Genomic DNA, 21,665 nt, shown 5'->3' with positions numbered 1-21,665 from the left:
ATCACTCCCAGAATGTCTCACTCTTTCAAAGGATGAAGAGCTGGTTGCACTGCTGTGAGTTCAGAGACCTATGTAGCTGGAGAAGAGCTGTGTACTATGAGGTCTCTGAGGAAATCAGTGACAATGTTCTTCAGCGAGCATTAGTCCTCATGTGATATATTAAGAGGCAGTTGGAGTTGCACTGAGTTCTCTGATTTGGCTTATGCTTTCTCCTGAGGGTGGCGGATTCACCTTCAAAGAGGAAAATATATTTTCCATACCTTTTTCTTGTGGGTATGTGTGCAGGAAGTGTCCTCATCTAGCTCGTGAAGCCTTGTAGTTAGGGGTAACTGAGTGTTTCTCCAGACTTAATGTGTTCTGTTTTACGGTGCAGGTGATTGCCACCTCATCTGACACTCAAACAGTGCTAGAAAGTGTCACTAATCCAAGACAGAAATAAGCATACTGTGAGGATGCTAGTCTTTCCCACTTAACAGCAAATTTGCTGCTCAGTTAGCCTTTCAGGTTTACTACAATCAAAGCTAAAGCCATTTGATACTGCATGTGCTGTTAAGAATGCAGATCAGGCTTCTGGGTCAGGAACAAATCAATACATTTCCAAGGGAAAGGAACTGCTGTGTGATTTTTTTTTTTTGTTCTGTGATGTAACAGTGCCCTGTAGTTACACACCTAGAGTAACAAACACGTGGTGGTCAGCGTGCTGAAAAGCAAGCAATATCTCGCTTCAGCTGTGGTGATGGCTGTAGTCTTCAGAACTAATGTAAGTGAGAGAGCAGTTGGAGAAAAAGACAGAGGGAGTTCTGTGCTGATGGTAGTATTTGCATGAAAAATACAGTAATACACAGGATGTCACTTCAGGCTTATTCTGACTTCTTTTCATCTTTGTGTGTTTGAAGCCAATGAGGCACAGGAAGAAAGCAGCAGACAAGAACTTGCCCTGTCGCCCGCTGGTGTGTGCAGTGCTTGGTGAGTACTGTTAGAGTGCCTGCGTGTTTCCCAAAGCATCTCTTAGTTCTGCAGCAGAAATAGGAGATGTGTGGATTAAGAGAAGGAGTGGATGGGCTTAAAAATAAGGCAGTTAAGTAAGGAGATTTCCAGCAATAGACAGTCCATCTCTCTTCCTGGCTGCCTCACAGCGAAATTAAATCCAAGATAGCCGCTCTGCAGCAAGAAAATCTGTATACATTTGCAGTAAGTTTTGCAGAAGCCTGTTGGCTCCTTTCACCTAAATACGTAACAATAGGGAGGGCAGATGATTAATAAATTCAGAGTTTTAAGTGATTGTAGCGACAGCTGGTCACAAGTACCATCTAGATGATGAAATGAAAACAAACCCATGGAAAAGACAAATGCTTGTTGAGGAAGGCTTGCTGGGCATTTAGCCTTTTCCAAGGGGAAAAAAACCACAATAGGATTATCAGTATCAAGGATTGGTTTTGCTTGTGGATGGAGGCACAGCTGAAAGCTTTTCACACAGTGCATGATTGAGACTCATTGCCATGGAGGCCAAAAGTATAAATGGGTACAGAGATGGATGGAGACTGGGTTTTAAGCCTGATGAAATGGAAGCAGTCTCCGACACCAGCATTCTCAAACAGGTGTTTGTTGAAGGCACAATAGAGCAAGTAGGGAATGAATCTTTCTGGACTTCCCAGATATCATATACTTTTTCCTTGGACTATTTTTGGTCACTATTCAGTCATATTTCTGGGCTATTAGGACCCTTTGAGATTACATTTCCTAGTTGTTACCAGTGACACGGCTTAAGCATTTTCTGCTGAAGTGAAAACACACACATCTTTGATTAGTGTTTATTGGCTGAACTGTAGTAACTCATCTCTTCCAATTGTATTTTTGAGCTCTTTATTCACAGTGGGATAATCTAAAGAGACATTTTTTGTTTATTTGCTGAACGACTCTCAAGCAGAACTGTAGTCTGTGTTAAGATCAGGCTAGAGGTACTTGCTTCAGAATTTATTTTGATGATAAATAGGTGTTCTCTGTAACATCTTCTCTGAAAGTAAACCTCTTTGTTGTGTGTGATTTCTGATGAGAATAATTTTCTAAAACGTGCTTCTCAAAAGGACTTTTCCACTAGTGACAGGGCTTGAAATAGGAGAGCAATTCCAAGCATCAGAATTCATGGTGTATTCTTCATTTGACTAGTACCAGTGGAAAACATACCCTAAGTTTTCGGCATACTTTTTAATTCCAGAGGATGTCTATTCTCCTTGTGTCAACGGTTTACAGGCGTTAGGCCCGATTCCGTGACAAAGGGGACGGGGGACCCACGGGCCCACGTCCCGGGAAAAGGGTAGGGAGATGGCCCTGAGAGCAAAGAACAGCGGCAACAATCTGAGGAGAAACAAACTAATTTACTAAATAAGATATCGGAATGCAAAACAACACACTGTAATACGATAGAATTACAATTTAAGCTGATAAATCCAATACAGAGAGAGAGAATGTCCCAAAATCAAGGTAGGCCTTACTCTACTACCGATGATAAGACGGCTGGAGAGCGAGGTGCTGCCAGGACGAGAGACGGCGGAAAAAGGGACGAGGTCTCGTGATCTGCAAGTTTTTATACTGCGAGCTTTTATCTTTTCCCTCCGGCTGGAAAATGGTAACAGAGGAGCAAAGTGCCGTGGGGAATGTAGTAGTCCTTCTCTTCTGAGAACCAGGTACATTCACTACATGATGTTATGATGTGGAGTACCAATAACCGAAAATCATAAAACCATGACACCTTGATAAAAAAAAAAAAATTAAAATGTGTTTCTTCTAAACAGGACCATTGGCTAGTAGGAAGGTTGGTAGGGATTAGTTTGATTTCCTCACTGTCTACTAGAATTTAACTGTGGCTAGCTCAGTACTTACTTTATCATTCTCTTTCCCATCAGATTTGATGGTGGAGTTCATTGTGACACACATGATGAAAGAATTTCCTATGGATCTCTACATGTAAGTGTCTGTAGGATGCCTCCTGGTTTCGTTTGAATTTTGAATTTGGGTGAAATTCTAGTCACGTAACAGTCTTCAGGCTGAAATAACATTTTGTGGGTGGTGGGGAGCAGGATGGCTTTTCATGAACTCTTCCAGCAACTTTTTCTACTTCTAAAATGCTCTGCGTTCCAGGAAAATTAAAAGCAAAATGAATTTCCACCTTTCAGGCTGATTTTCTAATCTACTTGATTAAATTCAAACAGCTTTTCAATCTGAAAGAAGCTTCATAATACACACTCACTGCAAGAATCCCCGCTTCCCAGAAGCTGAATTTTGGTCTAGAAACTTTTGAGGGGAAAAAAAAAAAGATGATTGATGTGAAGCCTGGCAGGCAATGTGGAGAGTGGAAAAGAGGTTTAAGCCTGAAATAGCCTGCTAGACTGTCAGGGTAAAACTTAGCAGTGAGGGAGAAGGAGAGGAGAAGAGGACAGGGCACTCGCTGTGTCCCACTTGGCTCTTAGAATGCTTGGTTCTGCTTTGGCCTGAAGGGCAGAAGTAGGATTCAGGCAGATCGTTGGCTTTGTTCTGTCTGTTCGAACAGTACTGAGTTTCCCTCAGACTTGAACAGCATTATATTCTGTAGAAGAGATACAGATAGTTGGGCTGTTTTTCCCTTAAGGTGGCTTCTCAGCGTGTTCCAATTTTGCTCAAATAACCCCAGAACTACAGGGTCTTTGCAAGGGTTATATAGTTCAATTACACATTTGTGAGAAATGTATTTGTAATGACAATAACAGAATTAATTGTAGATAGGTAGCGCATTGAGATATCACAAGAAAGATGTGAAATGTTTGGGCTCAAAGGTAAGGTCACATCTAGAAACCCTTTGAGAGTGAAGATAATGAGCTGTAGCAACCATCAGTAGACATCCGTATCCATTCCTTTTGGCATGTTTGTGCAGCCCCTTCACTATATTTCTGTCGGAAACCATCCCATAGCAGACACTGTTATTGCAGAGGAAGTGGGCGTTCTGAATGCGCGAATAGTGTCATACTTTGCTGCATTACACTTTAAAGGTGAATATGAAGCTGCTCAATGGAGAACGTATTAATATTTAAAAGATAAATCCAGGTTCCTTTGACTAGAGATGTTATTTTATCTGTCACATATATTATGAATTCTTAGTGTAAAGCTGAATAAACAAGGAGACTCTACCAGAAAGGATGCAACTTCTGCACTGAAGTAGTGTGGTCTGGGAGTCTATACGGCTTTAGCTGGTGCTCTGGCCCCTTAGGCAGGGGTACTAGGGCTGCTGTGCCCTTCCTCATCCCTTTTTTTCCGTGCCTTGCTTTCATCCAGAAATCTACATGCTACTGTGCACAGCCAGTAGGTTTCGATGCTGAAATATGTCTGCAGAATACTTTGCAGTAACACTGTTGTAATTACAAATAAATGTTTCAGTGTTTGCCCAGTTCTTGCTGGTCTCTGCCTTAAATAGCTCTTTTGAAGAGGCCAGTTCTAGTCTTACAGCGAGGCAGATATGTAGGAGGAAAGCCAGTAACATCAGAAGTAGCTGTCTGCAGAGCTGTTGCTGTTTGAGATGGCTGTCTGTGCCATCATAGTGTTTTTACTTTCTTTTCTTGGTTGAGTTTATGAGAATCCAATTTCTAATACAGCATCTAATGTGATGCTCAGCTACCACAAATGATTTTACCTTTATTCCTCTGAAGTTAGGAGTTTCAGTCCTTAACCCATCATCGTATTTTTGGGATCATCTAAGAGCGTGAAAAGATGAACATATACCATGCGCATATTATGAATGCTTTTTAAAGCTTTATTGTGAACTCTTCACCTCATCTTGAACAAGTACTATGCAAAAACTTTTAATTTGATTTCTCTGTTTGTCTGATGTTTAGTATCTCTGTAATGTCTTTTTGGAGAGATGTTCACATTAATGAGATGTTTTCGAGAAATAAGAACTTAAGGGGAAAAAAGAGGAATTTTTCTCATTTGAACTCTTCCTTCTCTTTTTCTAAATGTCAGTAGCTAAAGTAGGTTGGTCTAACAAACTCAAATTTGAGTATATTTTCTGTCTTGTCCTTAATGGTGGCAAGTGCTAGGGATTTTACTCACTGTAAATTGTATATTTAATTCTGATTTGATTTTGTTTGTGTGCCAAAGAGCTTGTATAAGCACTCTGTGCTATAGAGACCTGTAGGATTTGGAGACTTCACGAGTATGTAGCTCTATGCTGAGAGATGTCCGAGCTTGTAGGTGTATTGCTTGCTCGTTTGTAAGTTCATACTTAAGCTTGAAATAATTTTTAAAATATAATTGAACTGCATGCCTCGTTCAGTCAAATTGAAAGTCTTGCAGTTTTAGGTTTGCTATGTAATTTCCTTCAGAGTTGTCAGTTGGGCCACAGAAGCCAAAAAGCTCCAAAATCTGGTAGCAGTATCTCATACATAAGAAGCCTGCAAGTTAGATAACTCCTTTTGTAGAGCTTATGAGGTCCTCAGGTAAGGTCAACAAAGAGTGGAAAGTATTAACTAAATATAAACAGCAATCTTGCATCTGTAGTCAGCCTAATCATGTTGAGCTTAAACTGGTGTACAGGCTTTTTTCTCTGGTCTAACCTGCTTCGTTCTTGTGGATGTTGCTTCCCTTCTGGAGCCCAAAACCATGAGCCCTGTCCTCCTTTGCTGGGGTTTTTGTTTGTCTATTTCCCTGCTGCTGCTGATTTCTGAGATGTTTCCAGATTTGATGTAAAATTGCTGGGAAATACAATGCAGTTAATCCTTTGCCCTCTTTTTTTTTTTTTTTTTCCAGACGCTGTATTCAGATTGTGCACAAGCTGCTGTGTTACCAGAAGAAATGCAGAGTGAGGCTTCATTACACCTGGAGGGAGCTCTGGTCAGGTACTTTGCATCTGCAGAGACAGTCAAATATAAGAAGCCCGTCTTTTTGGTGGCCATGGCTGCTTATTCTAAGGTTGGGTAGCAAGCATTAATTCTGTTAAATCATCTTTATTTTACTGCTTAGTTGCTACATGCAAATTACCTCTTCTAGAAAGCCAGGTCATTATCATAATGGTAGCTAATTTACTTTCTTGTCTGGCCATGATCACCATGGTATCCGAGTGTCTTTGTTTTTCATTACTTAAGTCCCTCTTCACCTGATTGGAGAAATGAAGTAATGTTTTATGCAGTAGTGTTTCAGTTATGTGAGAATAGAAAGGAGGTAGACTCATAGGTGAAATGGCGGTGGGCACTACTTTTCCTTTCCACTGTAGGAAGTGGATATGCATAGAATTGTGTGTATGACTCCTGCTGATGAGAGCAACCTGGAAATGTCAGTAGGAAGGAGGAGAGGTGTTCAACTCTAACCTTTGCCTTGATGACAGTCTGGTTTATGCCACTGCTATCCCTTACGGGAGTATTAAGAGGTTTGACGTTTTTCCCATAATCTGGTGGACATTGTGTTGTAGGACTGTTTTATGATGCAGCCATTGTGTGGGAGGTCTGTGGAAGATGGTGGCAGAATGGATCATGAGATCTAACAGGCTCTTTCATGGTTATGGTGTGTGCTCCTGTTCTATCCTTGTGAGCACTGAAGTAGCTCAGCTAGGAAAGTACAGTTAATCCCCAAGCTGTCGTGGCTTAAACAAGAGGTTTTTGAAAATTGAAGGGAACATGACCCTAATTGTGTATTCCTGGAGCTGTACTTGAGATGTAGGATCAGCGACTTGTTGGTGTAATGCAACTCCGATCAGAAATTTGAGAGGGGATGACTTTTGAGAAGGTGGTGATGACTGGCTTCTGAAGCTGTTTTTAATTAACATGAAGTAATTCCTTTTAGTAGCTTTGCACAGCTGAGTGTAGGTACAGAGAAATAAACCAACAATCTGAGTTGGGTTCAGTTATTAAATTTCTGCCTTATGTGGCATATGGCCCATTCAGGCTTCCTAAATTATTTGTGTAGAAGATGAAGTGGGTGCCCCTAATTAAGGGATTAGTGATTTCTTTTCTGGTGCTTTCTTCAGAACAGAGCCCCTAGAGGCATGGCTGCGGTATAGTACTAGTTCAGGAGAAGAGCATGTACAACGTAGGTGTATTTTGTGAATAGAAATTGCATCTAACAGTGTGTGCAGTATCTTCTGAGCAGATACCAGCAAACTGGATCCATTCCCATTTGGCCGGGGTGAGCTGGCTCTTTTGTACACACTGGCATTATAGGTGTCTCAGAATAAGCTTTCCTCCTTGAAGGTACTGTTCCACAGTTCAGAGAATACACTCCTAGGCATCTTTCAATCCTTAAGTTTCCCTATTTTAGGGGAAAAAAAAATCCTTGCAACACACTGAAATTCAGTATACAGGATGTTCTTGTTAATGGTCTCTAATTAGCTGATGTTTGCCTAGTGCTTGGGAAATGTAAAGCGCCTCGGAAATGTTAGGTACTGCACATGCTTAGAAAGCAAAGTAGTCATATAAAAAGCTCTCAGATCGATCAAGTTTCTGTGAAAGACCAAGGATGTCTGCACACCTGATGTAGCTGAAGATCTCCCCACTTAGTATAGATTTCTGTGTATTCTGGGAGATCCTCTCATACAGAAGTAAGCTACAGTAAATGTTTCAAATTCTTTTCTTATAAGGTGTTGAAGTGAACTGAAATTCTTCAGCAGCTGCTAGCTGATTCATACAGGCTGGGAAGGTCTTGTCTTGATTGGTGCGTGCACCTGTAAAAGTGCACATCCTGGCTGCTCCAGGTGTGCATTTCTAGAGTGCTCTATGAGGCTGACTAAATGCTAATTGCCAGCTCTGTCTTGAGATATATTTCATAATTAACTCTTATCCCTACTGAGATCCATCAAGGCTGCTCATTGATTCCCCAGGACATTGTTGCCTTTGATGTAGAAGAATGGATATTTTTCTAGCCTTGATCAATCTGTCAGACAATGCCAAAACAGAGTACAGAGACTTCTGCATTCATTTCTGTGCTGTAAGTGAGCATATTCACCTCGAGGCTTTTGCTTTGGACTGGAGGATTCATCCTCACTGCTGGATGAGGAGCTGAAAGGGAGCATCTGTGCACTCACTGTGCTCTCACTGAGATCTCAGGTGCTCCATCAGGCATGTTTTACAGGTCTTCAAGCCCACTCTTGTCTTCTTGAATGGCAAGTTATGTGACAAGTGGAGCATAGCCCTTGTGCAGTGTGAGTGATAGCAACGGAAGCCCCCAGCATAGCTGAGTGGAACAAAGAAGGAGAAGGGAATGGGTGTAAGAAGGCCTTGAAAAGAAGGCAAAGAATTGTACCTGGCGTGTGAGGGGAGTTGTTTTAGGTAGAAAACTGAGTGGGAGAAAAAGACAAAGGGAATAGTGTGGGATGAGTCTGGAGTGTGGAGGAACGAAGAGTTTGTAGGTGGAAGCAGTAGCAATGCATAGAGCCTTCTGCTCAACTGCTGGTTCTAATGTTAGCTATTCTCTAATTAAGAAAAGCCACTCCTGTCTTATGTTCTAGATAGGTGCTCTTCCTTTGTGGGTGCTCTGTCTTCAGTATCTGCAGAATTTTGGGAAAGTTTCTGCCTTTCCTTTTTTTGATTTAAGTTGCAAAGATTGTAGAGAAAAGCAGTGGAGCTGCGTGCTTGGCATCTCTCAAGACACATACCCAACTGTTTATGCAGTCTGCAATACTCCTGATCTTAGCTCCTGCTTAACATTTTAGCAGTTTACTATTTTCAGTTCAGTTATCTGTGGTGGATACATGGCTCTTCCTTCTGAGCTTTTTCAGATTTTTCTTCTGTGACTGTATACTCTTTCTGGTGACTAGCATGGAAATTTTGGCCAAGGTCAGGAGCTATACATGGATATGATTGTGTTCCTCTATTTCCGTGTAGACAGTCAGGGCAATTTGCAGATCTCCAGGGCTGTTATGCCAAGTAGCTGATACTTAAAAAAACAACTGATTTATTGGATATCAAGTGTGAGGTACTTCATAGTGCTAATGAGGAAACTTTGCTTGGTCAAAACCAGTTCCCTACTTTCAGAAATACTGTGTTACGCCCAATGTTTTTCTTGAGTTCTGCTTAAGTCATGTGAGAAAGTTTGATTTTGCTGGTTATAGAGTTGAGGTTGAGTTTTAGTTGTTGAACTCTTTTCTAGCTAGTACGTACAGCACCTGGGTGATGGAAGGTGCTACATATGTTTTTGTTGTCAAGCACATATAAGCTATGCCAAAAGAATTTTCGTGAGTCATTTAAGCTTTTTATATAAAAATACCTCATTTCTTCAACTTCTCCCACCTCAAAATTAGTAATGCTTGAGCAATTTGCTCTGAGCTTAGAGGGTGCAGGTAACTTCTTTGCAGTTGCTATGGTTTGCTTTAAGTAAAAGTCACGTTTAAAGAAATTGAAAACCAATTCTAATATAGATTTAAAATGGCAAGAGTATATCACATAAAAATATATATAATAGTGAATGATGCTGAAATAGCTAGTTATTAGGGTAATTGAATACAAAGTTGGATTAAAAATAAGTTATGACACTGTAAAAAGCACTGAAATTCAGTTCTCAAATTATTGAAATGTACAGGCTCTAGCTTCTTATCTTATAGATTAGTTATTTTTGACAGATGCTGAATGTACTGTTAAAATGAAGGCGCTTCAAATGCAGTCATTAAGAAGTTAATATTTATCCACTTTGGGATTATCAGAGTGGACTTTTGCAACTGAACAAAATATACTTCTTATTCTTTGCGTGGATTCCTTGGAACTTTTTGTCAGTTTCTCTATTTTTAAGGTGGAGATAGTATTTTCAAATTTTTAGGAGGTGAATAGTGAAGAAGTGAAACGTTCCTCTGTGGCATGTATTTCAGCAACAGAAATACCAAATGCTTATTGCTAATAATGTTTGTTAACTGTGGCATTTGTGGTTCTCCAGCTATGGGTAAAGTCTGCTTCAGCACACTGATTTGTGTTGCTGAACTGATTAGAAATCAGATGCTGTTGCATCTCCCCTTCATCTCTAGTCCTGCTGTCATTCTGCAGCAGATGCCTAGCAAGGGAAGCTTGTCTTCTTGCAACTTTTGTGGAGACAGGATTCATCTACTGGTGTACCAGACAGTTCAGTTCACTGGTAAAATGTCTGATCACTAGCTGCTGTGAGAGTGTGAGAGGGTATAGAGCTGTTCTGACAGTTAGAAAATGACTTAAAGGTTTCGGAAAAAATAATTGAAGAAATAATTAAAGCATCTTCAAAGTTAACTAATAAGGTCATGTGTAGGGATAGGGCAGAAGGAACAGGAGTTTGTGTGTTGAGTGTAAAATGCATTCATAACAGGAAATTACAGTGAGTACAAAGAAGGCCTGTTTGTTAAATGGTTCTGTGAGAAGTGTACTGTTCTGGAGAGAAAAATTATTATGTGAGTCTTGACCTTTCAAATACCTTCCAGCAAAAATGCTGTCTGACTAAACTCTACTGCTTGTAAACTGTGAAGAGAACTACAGAACAAATGCTAGAGTTTTAGTACCTTTGTATGTTAACATACCCTACTCATTTCTCCATACCTTTTGGCTGTGGGAAGCCAGTCCAACCTTCTGAGGCTGCATTTCCTCTGTGTGACCGAGCTCCAGGCACATACGCCCTGCTGGAGATGTGGGATCCCTCAACTCATTCAGGAATATAAGATGATGCTGTGTTTTCAAGGAGACTACCACCCCATGGAGTGAGGCTCAAAGTGGGAAGAATGGGCTCCTTCCCCTGTAGTTCCCAGGGAACTGAAAACAGCAGTAGTTCAGTGGGAGCACCAGGAACGGAGAGGAAGAGGCAAGAAGAAGATCCAGGCGGGGTAAAGAAGAACTGCTGAGCAGCTGCAACAAGATGAGAGTTCTGAGCTGACTGGGTGGGTGAGAGGAGTGGTAGGTCTTTGGGCCTGGGAGGCTGGAGAGTTTGAGGTGACTGCGTGTGAAGAGGGCTGGGAGGCCCTGGGTATGGGAAGCTGGAGAGAATGGGTAGAACTGGGTCAGAGTGGGAAGCTGATGTAGCAGGAGAAATGAAAGGGCTCGTGTTTCCTCAGGAGGACTGGGGAGGGTAGGAGGTGTTACTGGGTAGGAACATCAGATGCGAAGTCATCTAATCTAGTGATCTAAAGAGAGAACTATTCATGATTTTTAACATTAAATTTTCCTATTCTCTTATTTGGATGTCTTCCGGGGATCTTGCTTTGATGTGGGAAACTTGGAATGAAAGCTAGTGCCTAGCTAAGGTGTGTATCCTGGGCGTTTTTTTTTTTTCCCGCGTTTCTTAGTTTGCGTGCTTATTGCATGCTTAAAACAAGAAAGGACATTTTCTTATGAGCGTGACTGAAACAGGCAAAACATCATTTTGTGACTTCTGTCTTTGCCAAGAAGGACATGGGCAGCATTCCATAGCTCTTATGTTAACATCCCAAGGGCTGAGATTCTTAGCTGTGGGACTGCAAAACCAGCATTTGCTGGGTGCTGCTACATGACACATGGCAACAGTTTTATGCACCTGAGCTGGTGGATTTGTTGGTTTGTACAAATGAGCCTGTACAGTTATATAAGTTGACGTCTCTGCTGCTAATTGAACTTATTAGTATTTGTATGATTGGACGTGTTACTGAGTGATGTCCTTTAGTATTCCAATGAATGGCATGATTAAGTGGAGATTTTTGGACTTAGCATGTGTTTCTAAATGACTCGGTAAATCAGCGACAGGACTGTGATTAACTTACTTTATATACAATGCCCTTTTCTTGTCTGTGGCAGCTCACCTCACTCTTACCTTAGAAATGTAACTGTTACGTGCTGTGGTTTAGGTAGTGAGAGTTGCCCTTGGAGTTGCAGATTTACTCTCACGCTTGCTTGGACATGTAGTACTGTGTTGGCTCAAGCCTGGTACGGGGGTGCAACTATAAGTCCTGTTTGCTGCTTCAGTGAATGTAGGAAAGGATGGAATTTGAAAGGTCACTTTAGAAAAGAAATCTTGTCTTTGGCGGCAGTGTATATTATGGATTGATATTAATTGATTTTTTAAAATCATTATTTTAATTTTTACTTCTGGTAGCTCTCCATGTTGCCCCAAAAGAAACCCCACTCTCATCTTGCAAAGCTTACAAGCAGTTGATGCATGAAGTTCGTAAGAAAGACTACAAGTGCTGTCACCCTGTACTGGTTGCCCACTTTCTTATTAACCTTTCTGCATTACCTTTTTCAGCCCAAACTAAAACTTTTCTATAGTAAGAGCATAGAGGTGTTTGGTGAGCACTAGTATAAATTTCCTAAAGTAGACAGCATGAGAAATGCAAAATTGAGTAGCTTTCTTGTAAAAGAGAATATTCTAAATTTCCTATGTTGGGTATTTTTAGCAAGTATCTCCTTTTTCTTGCGTATTTCTTAGTGTACTGTTACTTAACTGTAATGGCCATTGCTTTGTTTTAATACACTTTAACACAGCCAGTGATGAGTTTTGGTTCCAGTTGCTGATGGCACAGATCCACAGATACGTGGCTGTTATTGATTGCCTCTGGTGGTCAGGATGGGAATTCTTCATCAAACACCTTGTCGTCATACCTGGTAGATCTCATCTGGATGTGTTGTTCTGTGCTGTAAAATTCTTTCTTTCTCTCTCTCTTTTTTTTTTTTTTTACGTCTAGCTAACACTGAGGATTTCTGATTCCCTCAGAGCTTGCAGATCGTGGTGACCTAGTAAGAGAGAGGACAGTTTCCCATGAGATTATCATGCTGCTGATGGTAGAACAGCCAGAGCTGTTTGCAGCCATTTCTTCTTCTGCTCTGAGGGGTTGCAGTGCTCACAACACACTATTCTGAGCCTGTTGACCCTTTTCACTTCTTGTTTTCAAGAAGCAGCACTCCTGGGCCCCTTATCTTGCTGTCTTTCTGTGCCCTTACTTGTGTTTCTGCTCCTTTTCCTCACGCTTATCCTTTCTGAATTGGCTCTGGTTTTAGATCCTGTGGGAAGATGAACATTCTTAACTCTCAAGACCTCTATTGAATTAAGGGTGAACCTATGCTATCGGTCAGGATAGAGTTTAGCTCAAGACTTCCCTCTCCTCTAAGATGAATGAGAGTCATGAATGTATGCTTTTAATTATTTCCTATTTAAAAAATACTATCTACCTTTTTAAGAAGAAGGCATATTGTTCACCTGCGTAACAATAGGTGAAGGTGAAGCTTAGGCAAAGCTGGAAAACTTGTTTTCACTGCTGCTGCTTGCTGGGATGCTATCAAGCAGCATTTCTCTGGCATCGGCAATCAGCATTTCCATTAAGCTTGCAATTTTTACACCATTGGCTGCAGTTAGTTGGGAACAGTGAGTACCAGGGATGGGAACTATATAAAGAAAGGAAAGGACTGGAAGTGAATTGGCCTGCTCACCTGATCCTGGGAGCCGCGGGTTATGCCAGCATGTGCTCCAGCCCTCTGGCATGCTGCTGTTTCTCATTAAGGCTGCTTTCCTGCTATACCTTGACAGTTAGAGGGAGAAGAGAAACGGCTGTAGAGATACTAGTGATGGGGGAATGGGGATGTGCCAATAGCAGGCTGCTGGCTGCCACAGAGCTTTAGTGGCTGGGCACATGAATTTGGCAGTGCCTCTGGTGGCAGCAGGTAGAGGAGCCATGGAGTCAGGCGAATTGTTTCAACCCAGAGCAGGTTGCTCCCTCGTTATCAGAGCAAAGGAGAGAAGCTGAAGCATGTTACCTAGCAGTGCTGACAGAGCTTGTGTCTCTTCCCCTGCCCTCCTGGGAGGGGACTGCAGCATCAGTGCAACGATCTTGTTCCCAGAGCTTTGTCTGATTGACAGGGAGCTGCAAGTGCTGTCCCTGAGTAATTGGTTAACTTGTCCAGGGATGCTGGGGTAGTTTGTGCCTCGGGGGATTCTGCTGCATTAGTTTGTAATAATGATGTAGCTATTTCTTGGACACATTTCCGCTTCCTACTGCTCTATTTGGAAACTACCTCTAGTTCTTTTCTGTCAAACCCTATCTGTAGATATTCATCTCCTGCTGAGTTTGTTTTGATCACTGTTTGCTGAGTGTTTGCCCATGCTGAACGTGGCCAGATCTGCTCCCTCTTAACGCTCAGGTCATCTCTGTATTTCAAATTTGAGCCTTTTGCTTCTGAATTTTTCATCAGATATGGCATTTATTACAGGTGATTACTCTGTTCCAGGGTCTCTTTTGTTCCTTGTAACAGTGCAGTGAAAACAATTGGAACATGTGATTATCCAGGTGTAGCTCTTAATGATTTCCAGTCTGGAATAGGAGATTGGACCCATCCGTGGTTATGGTATTGTCGTGTTGTGCGAGTCTGTTTCCATACTGTATGCTGTAGTTTCCCGAAGATGTGAAGGGAGTCATGCTGAATTTTGGAATCTGGAAGAATATATGGAGGAAGTGTTGATTGGCTTCCTGCTCTTCAACAGGCGTTTGGTGTTGGCTGCTGTTTGGGACAGAACACTGTGCTCAGGTGGGCCTTTGTTCTGACCTGGTGCAGCCTGGGCTTGTGGTAGCTCGATGATGTCGAGCTGCTCAGATGCAAAGGGACAGAATTGGTAGCAGGGAACTTCTGGCCAGTTGTTGTTATCAGCTCCCCTGCAGTCCATGTGGCTGTGGATCACCCTAAGGGGAATGTGAGTGCAAATGCTAAAAGCGGGACGTTGGATATACTGATGGTACGATGGTAACTTCCAGAGGGAATGGGAAAATCGCTGCTCTTCCTAGTGTGCCCCAAGATTTTGAAGGTAGAAAATTAAAGGATATTAGTGGAGTTACAGGATCCCGATTAATTGATGCTACTCTGCAGCTTCTGGGAAGCCCTCACATCTTCTTTTTCTTCCTTTGTTCCTTTGTTGAGGGCCATTATATGCACCATTAGAAGATTTTTGACCTGGGAGCACAGCGGATGCAGCGACAGAGGCTTCCATACTGTGCTCAACCCATCCAAGATCTCATTGATGTGTTTCTCAGGGCTATTCTCTTCTGCTCTGTTGTGCAATAGCACATCAGAGCCTTCTGCTGCTCGTGGCAGTGTCTGTGCTACATTCTGACTTGCTCAAGGGATGGTGCTACTTCTCCTTCTTCCTCTTTTCTCTGCTTAACCTATCCCTGCACTGCTGTTGCATTACACATGATTCAAATGCTGAACACTGAGACACTAAAGAGAACAAAAACTTTGTGTGAATCCCAGGTATGCCGAAGCTGAATTTGTTTCTGTTTGAAACAAGGCTTGCGGGGGAAAAAAGGGTAAGTCTGCTGTGGAAGAATGAATAAGGGAAGGAGAAAGTGAAGTGTATCTGGACAAGTGTCCAGAACTGGAATTGCCTTCTTCCTAGTAGAGGAGAGGAAGAGAAGCCATCTGCCCACAGCCTCCTTACAGAGGATTGGCTTGCAGAAGGGCAGCAAATGACTGAGCAGGAACACTTGCTCCTCAGCAGGCACACTGGCCACAAGAGCTGATAAGGAAAAATGTCAGTACTCAGCTCCTCCGCCATTTAGCGGTTTCTAAGAACCTTTTTCACTGCAGTCATTTCGGTTTAAAAAGCTGGGAGGGTATCTGTAAAAGCTGGTGATCTCATTTTTCATCCTTTGGCTATAATAATCCTCGGGAGGGAAAACTGCTTAAAACATGATGTGGACGAGTTACACCGCTGTGATGTTCAGCCAATCATATGGCCTCATGCCCCATTTAAGTGTCCACTCTGTGCACTTATCTACTTCCTTTTGAAGCTGTATGTGTAGGTGTTCAAGGTTCTGTCCTCTGCTTGTTGATTTGGGAAGCGTAGCCAGCGTTCTCTGCAAGGGTCACAAGTTTGCATGCACATGCTAGCTGCTGCTAGGTTAGTTTATTTACAGCCTGCTACAGCTTTTGCTGCTGAAAAAGTTCTGGTGCCGCTGTTATAATGTAGAATTATGGATTTTGAGAATTAGTGTATTGTATCCTGGTACGGGATGCCAAAGGCAGGTATCATTAGATAAAGATACTCAAGAGCATTGCCAAAAAAAAAAATTGAAATAAATCTGTTTTCCAGTTTATATTGGAAATAGATCTCGTGTTCAAATCCATCACTGTTAAATCCTAGAACACAAATTTGGATAAGATGGCTGGGCTGAAGCAAGGGCTGCAGTTCTGTCTGTCTGCACAGCTGGGAAACGGAACTGCTGCTCCATTGGGAACAAACATGGATAATTTCCTGGCTCGCGTGAGAGGACAGCCTGCAGATTGGATGTGTTGTTTACTGTGGCAGGGAAGAAGTGACACATCTGGTTTGGCTTCAGCTTGCTCAGGAGTGGCAGTACTGGTGCCCTGCTGGAGCTGAGGGACAGAGGGGTGCTGGGCCAGTGGAACCTTTGCTCTAGGGGTTTATTTGGTGTGTGTAATTGTCACTGGAGGGCACTGGGCATCTGAAGCAGGATCTGAGGGTTGTTAATCCTGAAAACTCCAGGGTACAGCTGTCCTCGTTTTCAGTGCAGGGTCTGCTTTAATAAGCACATTACAGAGGCTACAGAGGTAGTCATGGATTTAAGGACTCCTGTTCACAGTGTTCTTGTTCCTTTCTTTGAGCAGCTTGAACAGAGAGAGACTGGTGCAGAATGTGCAGACACAGATTGGTTATTCTTTGAGCGCTGGTGTCGTTAAGAGCCCTACAGCTTTTCTAGGAATACAGCGTTCCCAAATTGTTGGGTATTTACCTGTGCAGTGCCCCCAGTGGCTGTGGACCTAGAGGATCTGACCAGTGCTGAGCCCAGCATTGAGTTCTTCTCCACGTGCAGCATCCCTCTCCTGCCTCGTCCTTAGGGAAGGAACAGTGTGGTTGAGCTGTGAGTGGGCTACAGTGCCGTGCAATTCAGGTGCAAAGATTGATTTCAAGCAGCAGCGATACCTTGTCGCCTTTGAAACTGCGAACAGGAAAAGTAAATGTGAGCAAAGTTATTACAGCAGATGCTTGCCCTGTCACTCAGTGCGTACTGCTCCAGACAATGATGGTTGTGCTTTCCTTTAGAAATTGTGTCTCCTCAGTGCAAGCGGCTTTCATGTTCATTGTGTTCGATGTTCAGTGGATTCCCTTCCTGCTGCGTGACCACCTGCTGCCAGAGGCCTTTCAGCAGGTTCTGGAGAAAGCGTGAGAAGCACAGCACAAAAATCCAAGGCTTCATGCTGCTTGTTGTGGAAAATCCAGAGCTGTGCTGCTCTGCTTCCAGGCACCCCAGCTGCAAGTAGTTGAACAGCTACGCAGGGCCAGCAGAGGTGGTTGCATGGAGTCTTGTGGCTGGGAAAGAGGTAAAATCGTGCTTATAGGTACTAAAGAGAGAAATGGCCCATGAGGTGCTGTGACGGAGAGGCATGGCAGCTGTCTGCAGCCCAAAGCACCGACTGCAGGAGGCCGCACTTTTTGCTGTGGAGGCTTTGGTTACCTTGGAAACCTGTTTTTAGCTGGATCTCTGCTCCAGCAGAGAGCCCGTCTGTACCTGCTACTTCTTTGTTTTCAAATGGTTGTTTTGCAGCACAGTACCTGACAGGAGCAGCTCCAGCTCTGGGTTGCTGTGGGATCCAGGCTCTGCCTTTGGTCTCAGGTGTTTGTCTGATGATGGGGTGATGATGGCATTGCATGGTCTGTGGTGCGGCTCAAAAGTTACCAGTATTCTTGTTCCCAGGACTTTACCCACTCCTGTTCCATAGCCTTAACCTTTGGGCTGATTTGAGTGCTCTGCTCTCTCTTTGCGGTTGGATTCTCCCAAGCTACGGTTGGTTTTCTTGCAGGCTACTCAGTAGTGTGTAATAGTTGGGTAAACAATGATAGGGTAGTCACTACCACCTTCAAACATACATTGCCTGGAAATGTGATGTCATATTTAAACTTTATAAATCCATGGCCAATTTCTTTTGCCAGCTCAAATGGCATATCTCAAATCTGCTCTTTGCTGCGTCTCGCCGACCAGTCAGTTTTCTCTTTCTGCATCCAAAATTTGCAGAATGTGCTTTCTATCCCTCATATCTTTCTAGAGTCTCACAAACTGTAGTGAATTTTGTGAATCCAATTAATTCTGGTTGTTTGATGGCTGGAGATAGACTCCAGATATTTGTCCCAAGCTCCTCCTGGGGCCGTTGGACTTTTTGTCTCCTATTTTGATGTTCTTTCCTGGCTGCCTCAAGCCATGAGCAGCAGAATGTTTTGTAAAAGCACTGCCACCAACTGGAAAAGGTACAGGCTAACAAAATCTTATTTTAACTGTTAGAAATCAGTAGATGCAGCCCCAATTTGTCGGTAATCAAGAACCTTTTCAAGAAATCTTTTTAGTGTCCCAGCTTGACTTTGCAGGCCATCTAATTCAGGTGCTTTAGGTCTTGAAACCTGTTGACTTCAGAGCAGAGATTGCATTAAGAATTGTCTTTCAGTCCTGAGCAGACATCGTGCAGAAGAGAGTAGCTTTCCTTTCTGAAATTTTAAAGAACGGGAAGCAACAAGATAAAGAAATTTCCATTTCACTCAAGTGTATAGAACACAATTGCGTATTGTAAAGTCTGTGTGATTAAAGCTCTCTTAGCCTACCTTTTTGTTAATTCCCGCTATCGCTAACTGATATCAGGTGGTTACAGCAGGAGCCTTTGTTTTCTGTCTCAAGACAAGCATGAACCAGATCTGTAGCCTTCTTGGCACAGCCCTAGATAGCTGACACAATAAAGTACTGTATCCGTCCTTGTACTGCTGCAGCAGCTACAGAAAAGCAACGCTGTGGGTTCTTTTTGTTATTTTTTTGTCATTTTAAAATCACACGTATCAACAGGAGTGACAGTTTGGGGCTGACTGCATGCATCACGTTGGTGATGTGTGAAGCAGAAAGGAAACGGTCGGATTCTCTAGCTCTAAGGCTCGCTTGAAGATCTGGCAGGTAGAGAAAAAAAGAAGTGAACTGAGCTAACAAGTGACTTACCTTGAGCCTGAGCGAATTTGATTAGGAAGTCAGTGAAGGAAAACAAATGTGGGATGCTAAAATACCTGTCACTTACCTGTCCAGCCCAGAATTTTAGCAAGAAAATACCCAACTCCACGTGTAGATTGATAAATCTATGAAAAGTGAGCAGCTTGCATTTAGGTGAGTTGGTACTGGATAATGAAAATGCATCTGTATTTAAGTGTCTTGTTGAGAATGAATTTGCTTTTAATTTTATTTAAAAAGTACGTGTTTCCTTCTAGCTTTGATCAACTTGTTGAAGTTCCTCATGTCTAATGAGACTGTGTTGCTGGCCAAACACAACATCTTCACCCTTGCTCTTATGGTGAGTACAGACAAAGTAAATCCTCTTCTAAACAACTTAATCTTGAATGAATGTTAGGAAAGAATTTGAAATTTCTGGCCTGGTGAGGAGATACCAGAACAAGGCAACAAAGCTGAGGAATATCACTGTGGTTGGTTTTGCCAGGTATTTAGAAAGGGGAGTGCTTGGAGTCACTGTAGGGTCTTGTCATTGAAATAAACAAACTTGTGTGAGGAAAGAGTCTAATTTTCCAGATTTGCTAATGTTTTTCCTTATTGCATGTCCCTTTGCATACAAGACTAGAGACCCATTTTCCTGGCCCTAGGTATGATAGTGTTAAAGCGTCTTGTCTGTTTCTTCTGTACTGTAAGGGAGATAATAGAGCAATGAACTAATGTAATACTGGCTAATGGAACCAAGAGCTGTTTCTTTAAAGGTTTTGAAGATGGCCTATATTGTTTATTCCTGTAGCAGTGTAGCTTTTGTGGAAGCATTCCTGTTGTAACCTCTTTTCACCTCTTTGTATAGGTTGTGAACCTGTTCAACATGTTCATCACCTACGGAGACACCTTCCTCCCCACCCCCAGCAGCTATGATGAGCTGTATTATGAAATCATTCGGATGCATCAGAATTTTGACAACCTTTATTCTATGGGTGAGTGCCTCCTGGCTGGTCAGGAATATTACTGAGCTGAAATGAGAGTGATTGAGGGGGTTGTTTGTCTGCTGTTTTCTGTCCACCTGCTGCTGCTGCCTCTCTCCTTGAGTGGAGATAATTTATGTATTGGTGTGTTTGGTAAATTAAGAATTGAGAGAAGAATAAACTTGTTAGAGAGAGAAATATTTTTAGTCAGAAAAAAAAAAACAGAAGCAGCCCCATTACCTTTCTAGCAGCTACTTACTGTGATTCGAAAGAGCCAATTGTACCAACAGATTTATATGTGGTATTAAGTGTTTCATGCATTTTGTGTAGTTCAATCAGTTTGTAGTATGCATCTGGCAGCTTCAAGTCAGAAGGTCAGTACATGGTGCAGAACCAGCCAGCATAGTGAAGTACTCGATGCAAGCAAGAATTTGGAAAAGGATTTGAGAAACTTATAACAGGAAGCTTGCTGTGCTAGACAAATCACATCTACTGCAGTCACTGCCAACACAAACCAAGAATACAGCCCTCACAAACCTGCTTGCAATGACGAGTAAATCACTGGACTGAGGAATGTGCCTGCTGGCTAAACAGGGGGAGGCTGCCATTCTTCAGAGGGAGAGAGACTGCTGGAATGCCACCAAGTGAAACCCAGGGGGGAAAAGAGGAACAAAGGAGAGCAAGGAATGTGTGGAGACAAAACCAGGCAGTGTGTGTACACAAGAGCCTGTAGCCAGGGGTAGCTGCAGCAAGGCGGATGCAGTGCCTGCAAGCTTGAAGCTGTGAAGAAAAGGATAAAGCTGTGTTCTTTGCTTGCTTTGTTCTAGAAGCATCTTTCTTCCATGCTGTCTCTACTCCCTTCTCACTGTGATCACCCAGCGAACAACCCAAGTTACCATAAGCATGTAAGGGAAGTTAAAGGGCAGTGGGACAGAAGTAGTTAGCTGCAGCACTTCTGGCTTGGAGAGTTGTCCACACCAAAATAAAAGGGGCCAAATACTCCCTGCAATTTCAAGCAAAATGAACTGCCTTTTTGTATAAACTTTGTACTGTTTTCATCCCTTATATAAGGGATCAGTTGGCTGTGTCTGTTCTCTGAGCGCAAAAGATTTTTTTGGTGACTTATTTCCCACTCACAAAATTGCAGCTAATGAGGTGAGGTGATTTTACTAGCCAGTGGCTTTTTCAAACCAGTCCTCTGCGGAAGCTGAAGGAAAGCGGAATGGAAGAGTAACGCACTCAGATACAATTGGGCTGTACAGGCACATCTGAGCTGTTTGAACAGTTCACTGATCATGTGATTATTTTCCATCCGGATACATAGAACAAACTCCTTTGAATGAACATCCTAGATGTATGCAGAGTTTCCATCCAGGCATTACTTCAGGTATTCTGTTTGACAAAATCATATTACTCAGAGCTGACATCTCTTCTTTTTGTCTGCACATGGCACAAAGTTGTAGCACTGTCTAAGCTGGTAAAAGCCACAGTTTAGCCAGGTGCCCTAACAGCTTCCCTTGGCTTTGTTAACCCTCTTACTGGGACTACGGTCACCATTCTATCCCTTAGTCCTGGGACATTTGTTAGCACAGATAAGCTTTATCCTTCAGTTTTCTTGTTCAAGTAGTTCAAATTTTTACATTGGAAGTGGAAGTAGAACCTAGTTGTGTTGATATATATATATTTAATTTATTTTTCTTTTTCGGAATCTGAACGTCATCCAGATCTGCAAAGACTAAAAGCTTCTCTTATGCAATAATAAGCATGAGCTTGCAGCCACT

General features: G+C 42.4%; 1 protein-coding gene across 5 annotated transcripts in view; it reads left to right on the top strand.

The window, feature by feature from the left end:
• C5H10orf76 (chromosome 5 C10orf76 homolog) overlaps positions 1-21,665 on the top strand; it is a 108,676-nt gene that overhangs the window by 29,440 nt on the left and 57,571 nt on the right. For all 5 annotated transcript variants that reach the window (XM_021400553.1, XM_021400551.1, XM_021400554.1 and 2 more), the window contains exons 18-22: positions 897-966; positions 2,904-2,964; positions 5,776-5,864; positions 19,180-19,262; positions 19,770-19,896. In XM_021400553.1, the coding sequence (XP_021256228.1) occupies positions 897-966; positions 2,904-2,964; positions 5,776-5,864; positions 19,180-19,262; positions 19,770-19,896 (430 nt within the window). The remainder of the gene's footprint in view (positions 1-896; positions 967-2,903; positions 2,965-5,775; positions 5,865-19,179; positions 19,263-19,769; positions 19,897-21,665) is intronic.

This window comes from Numida meleagris, chromosome 5 (genome assembly GCF_002078875.1).
Source record: "Numida meleagris isolate 19003 breed g44 Domestic line chromosome 5, NumMel1.0, whole genome shotgun sequence".
In the NCBI taxonomy this organism is placed as follows: Eukaryota; Metazoa; Chordata; class Aves; order Galliformes; family Numididae; genus Numida; species Numida meleagris.
Note: the sequence above shows the minus strand (reverse complement) of the source record. Positions and strands in the feature narration are given on the sequence as shown.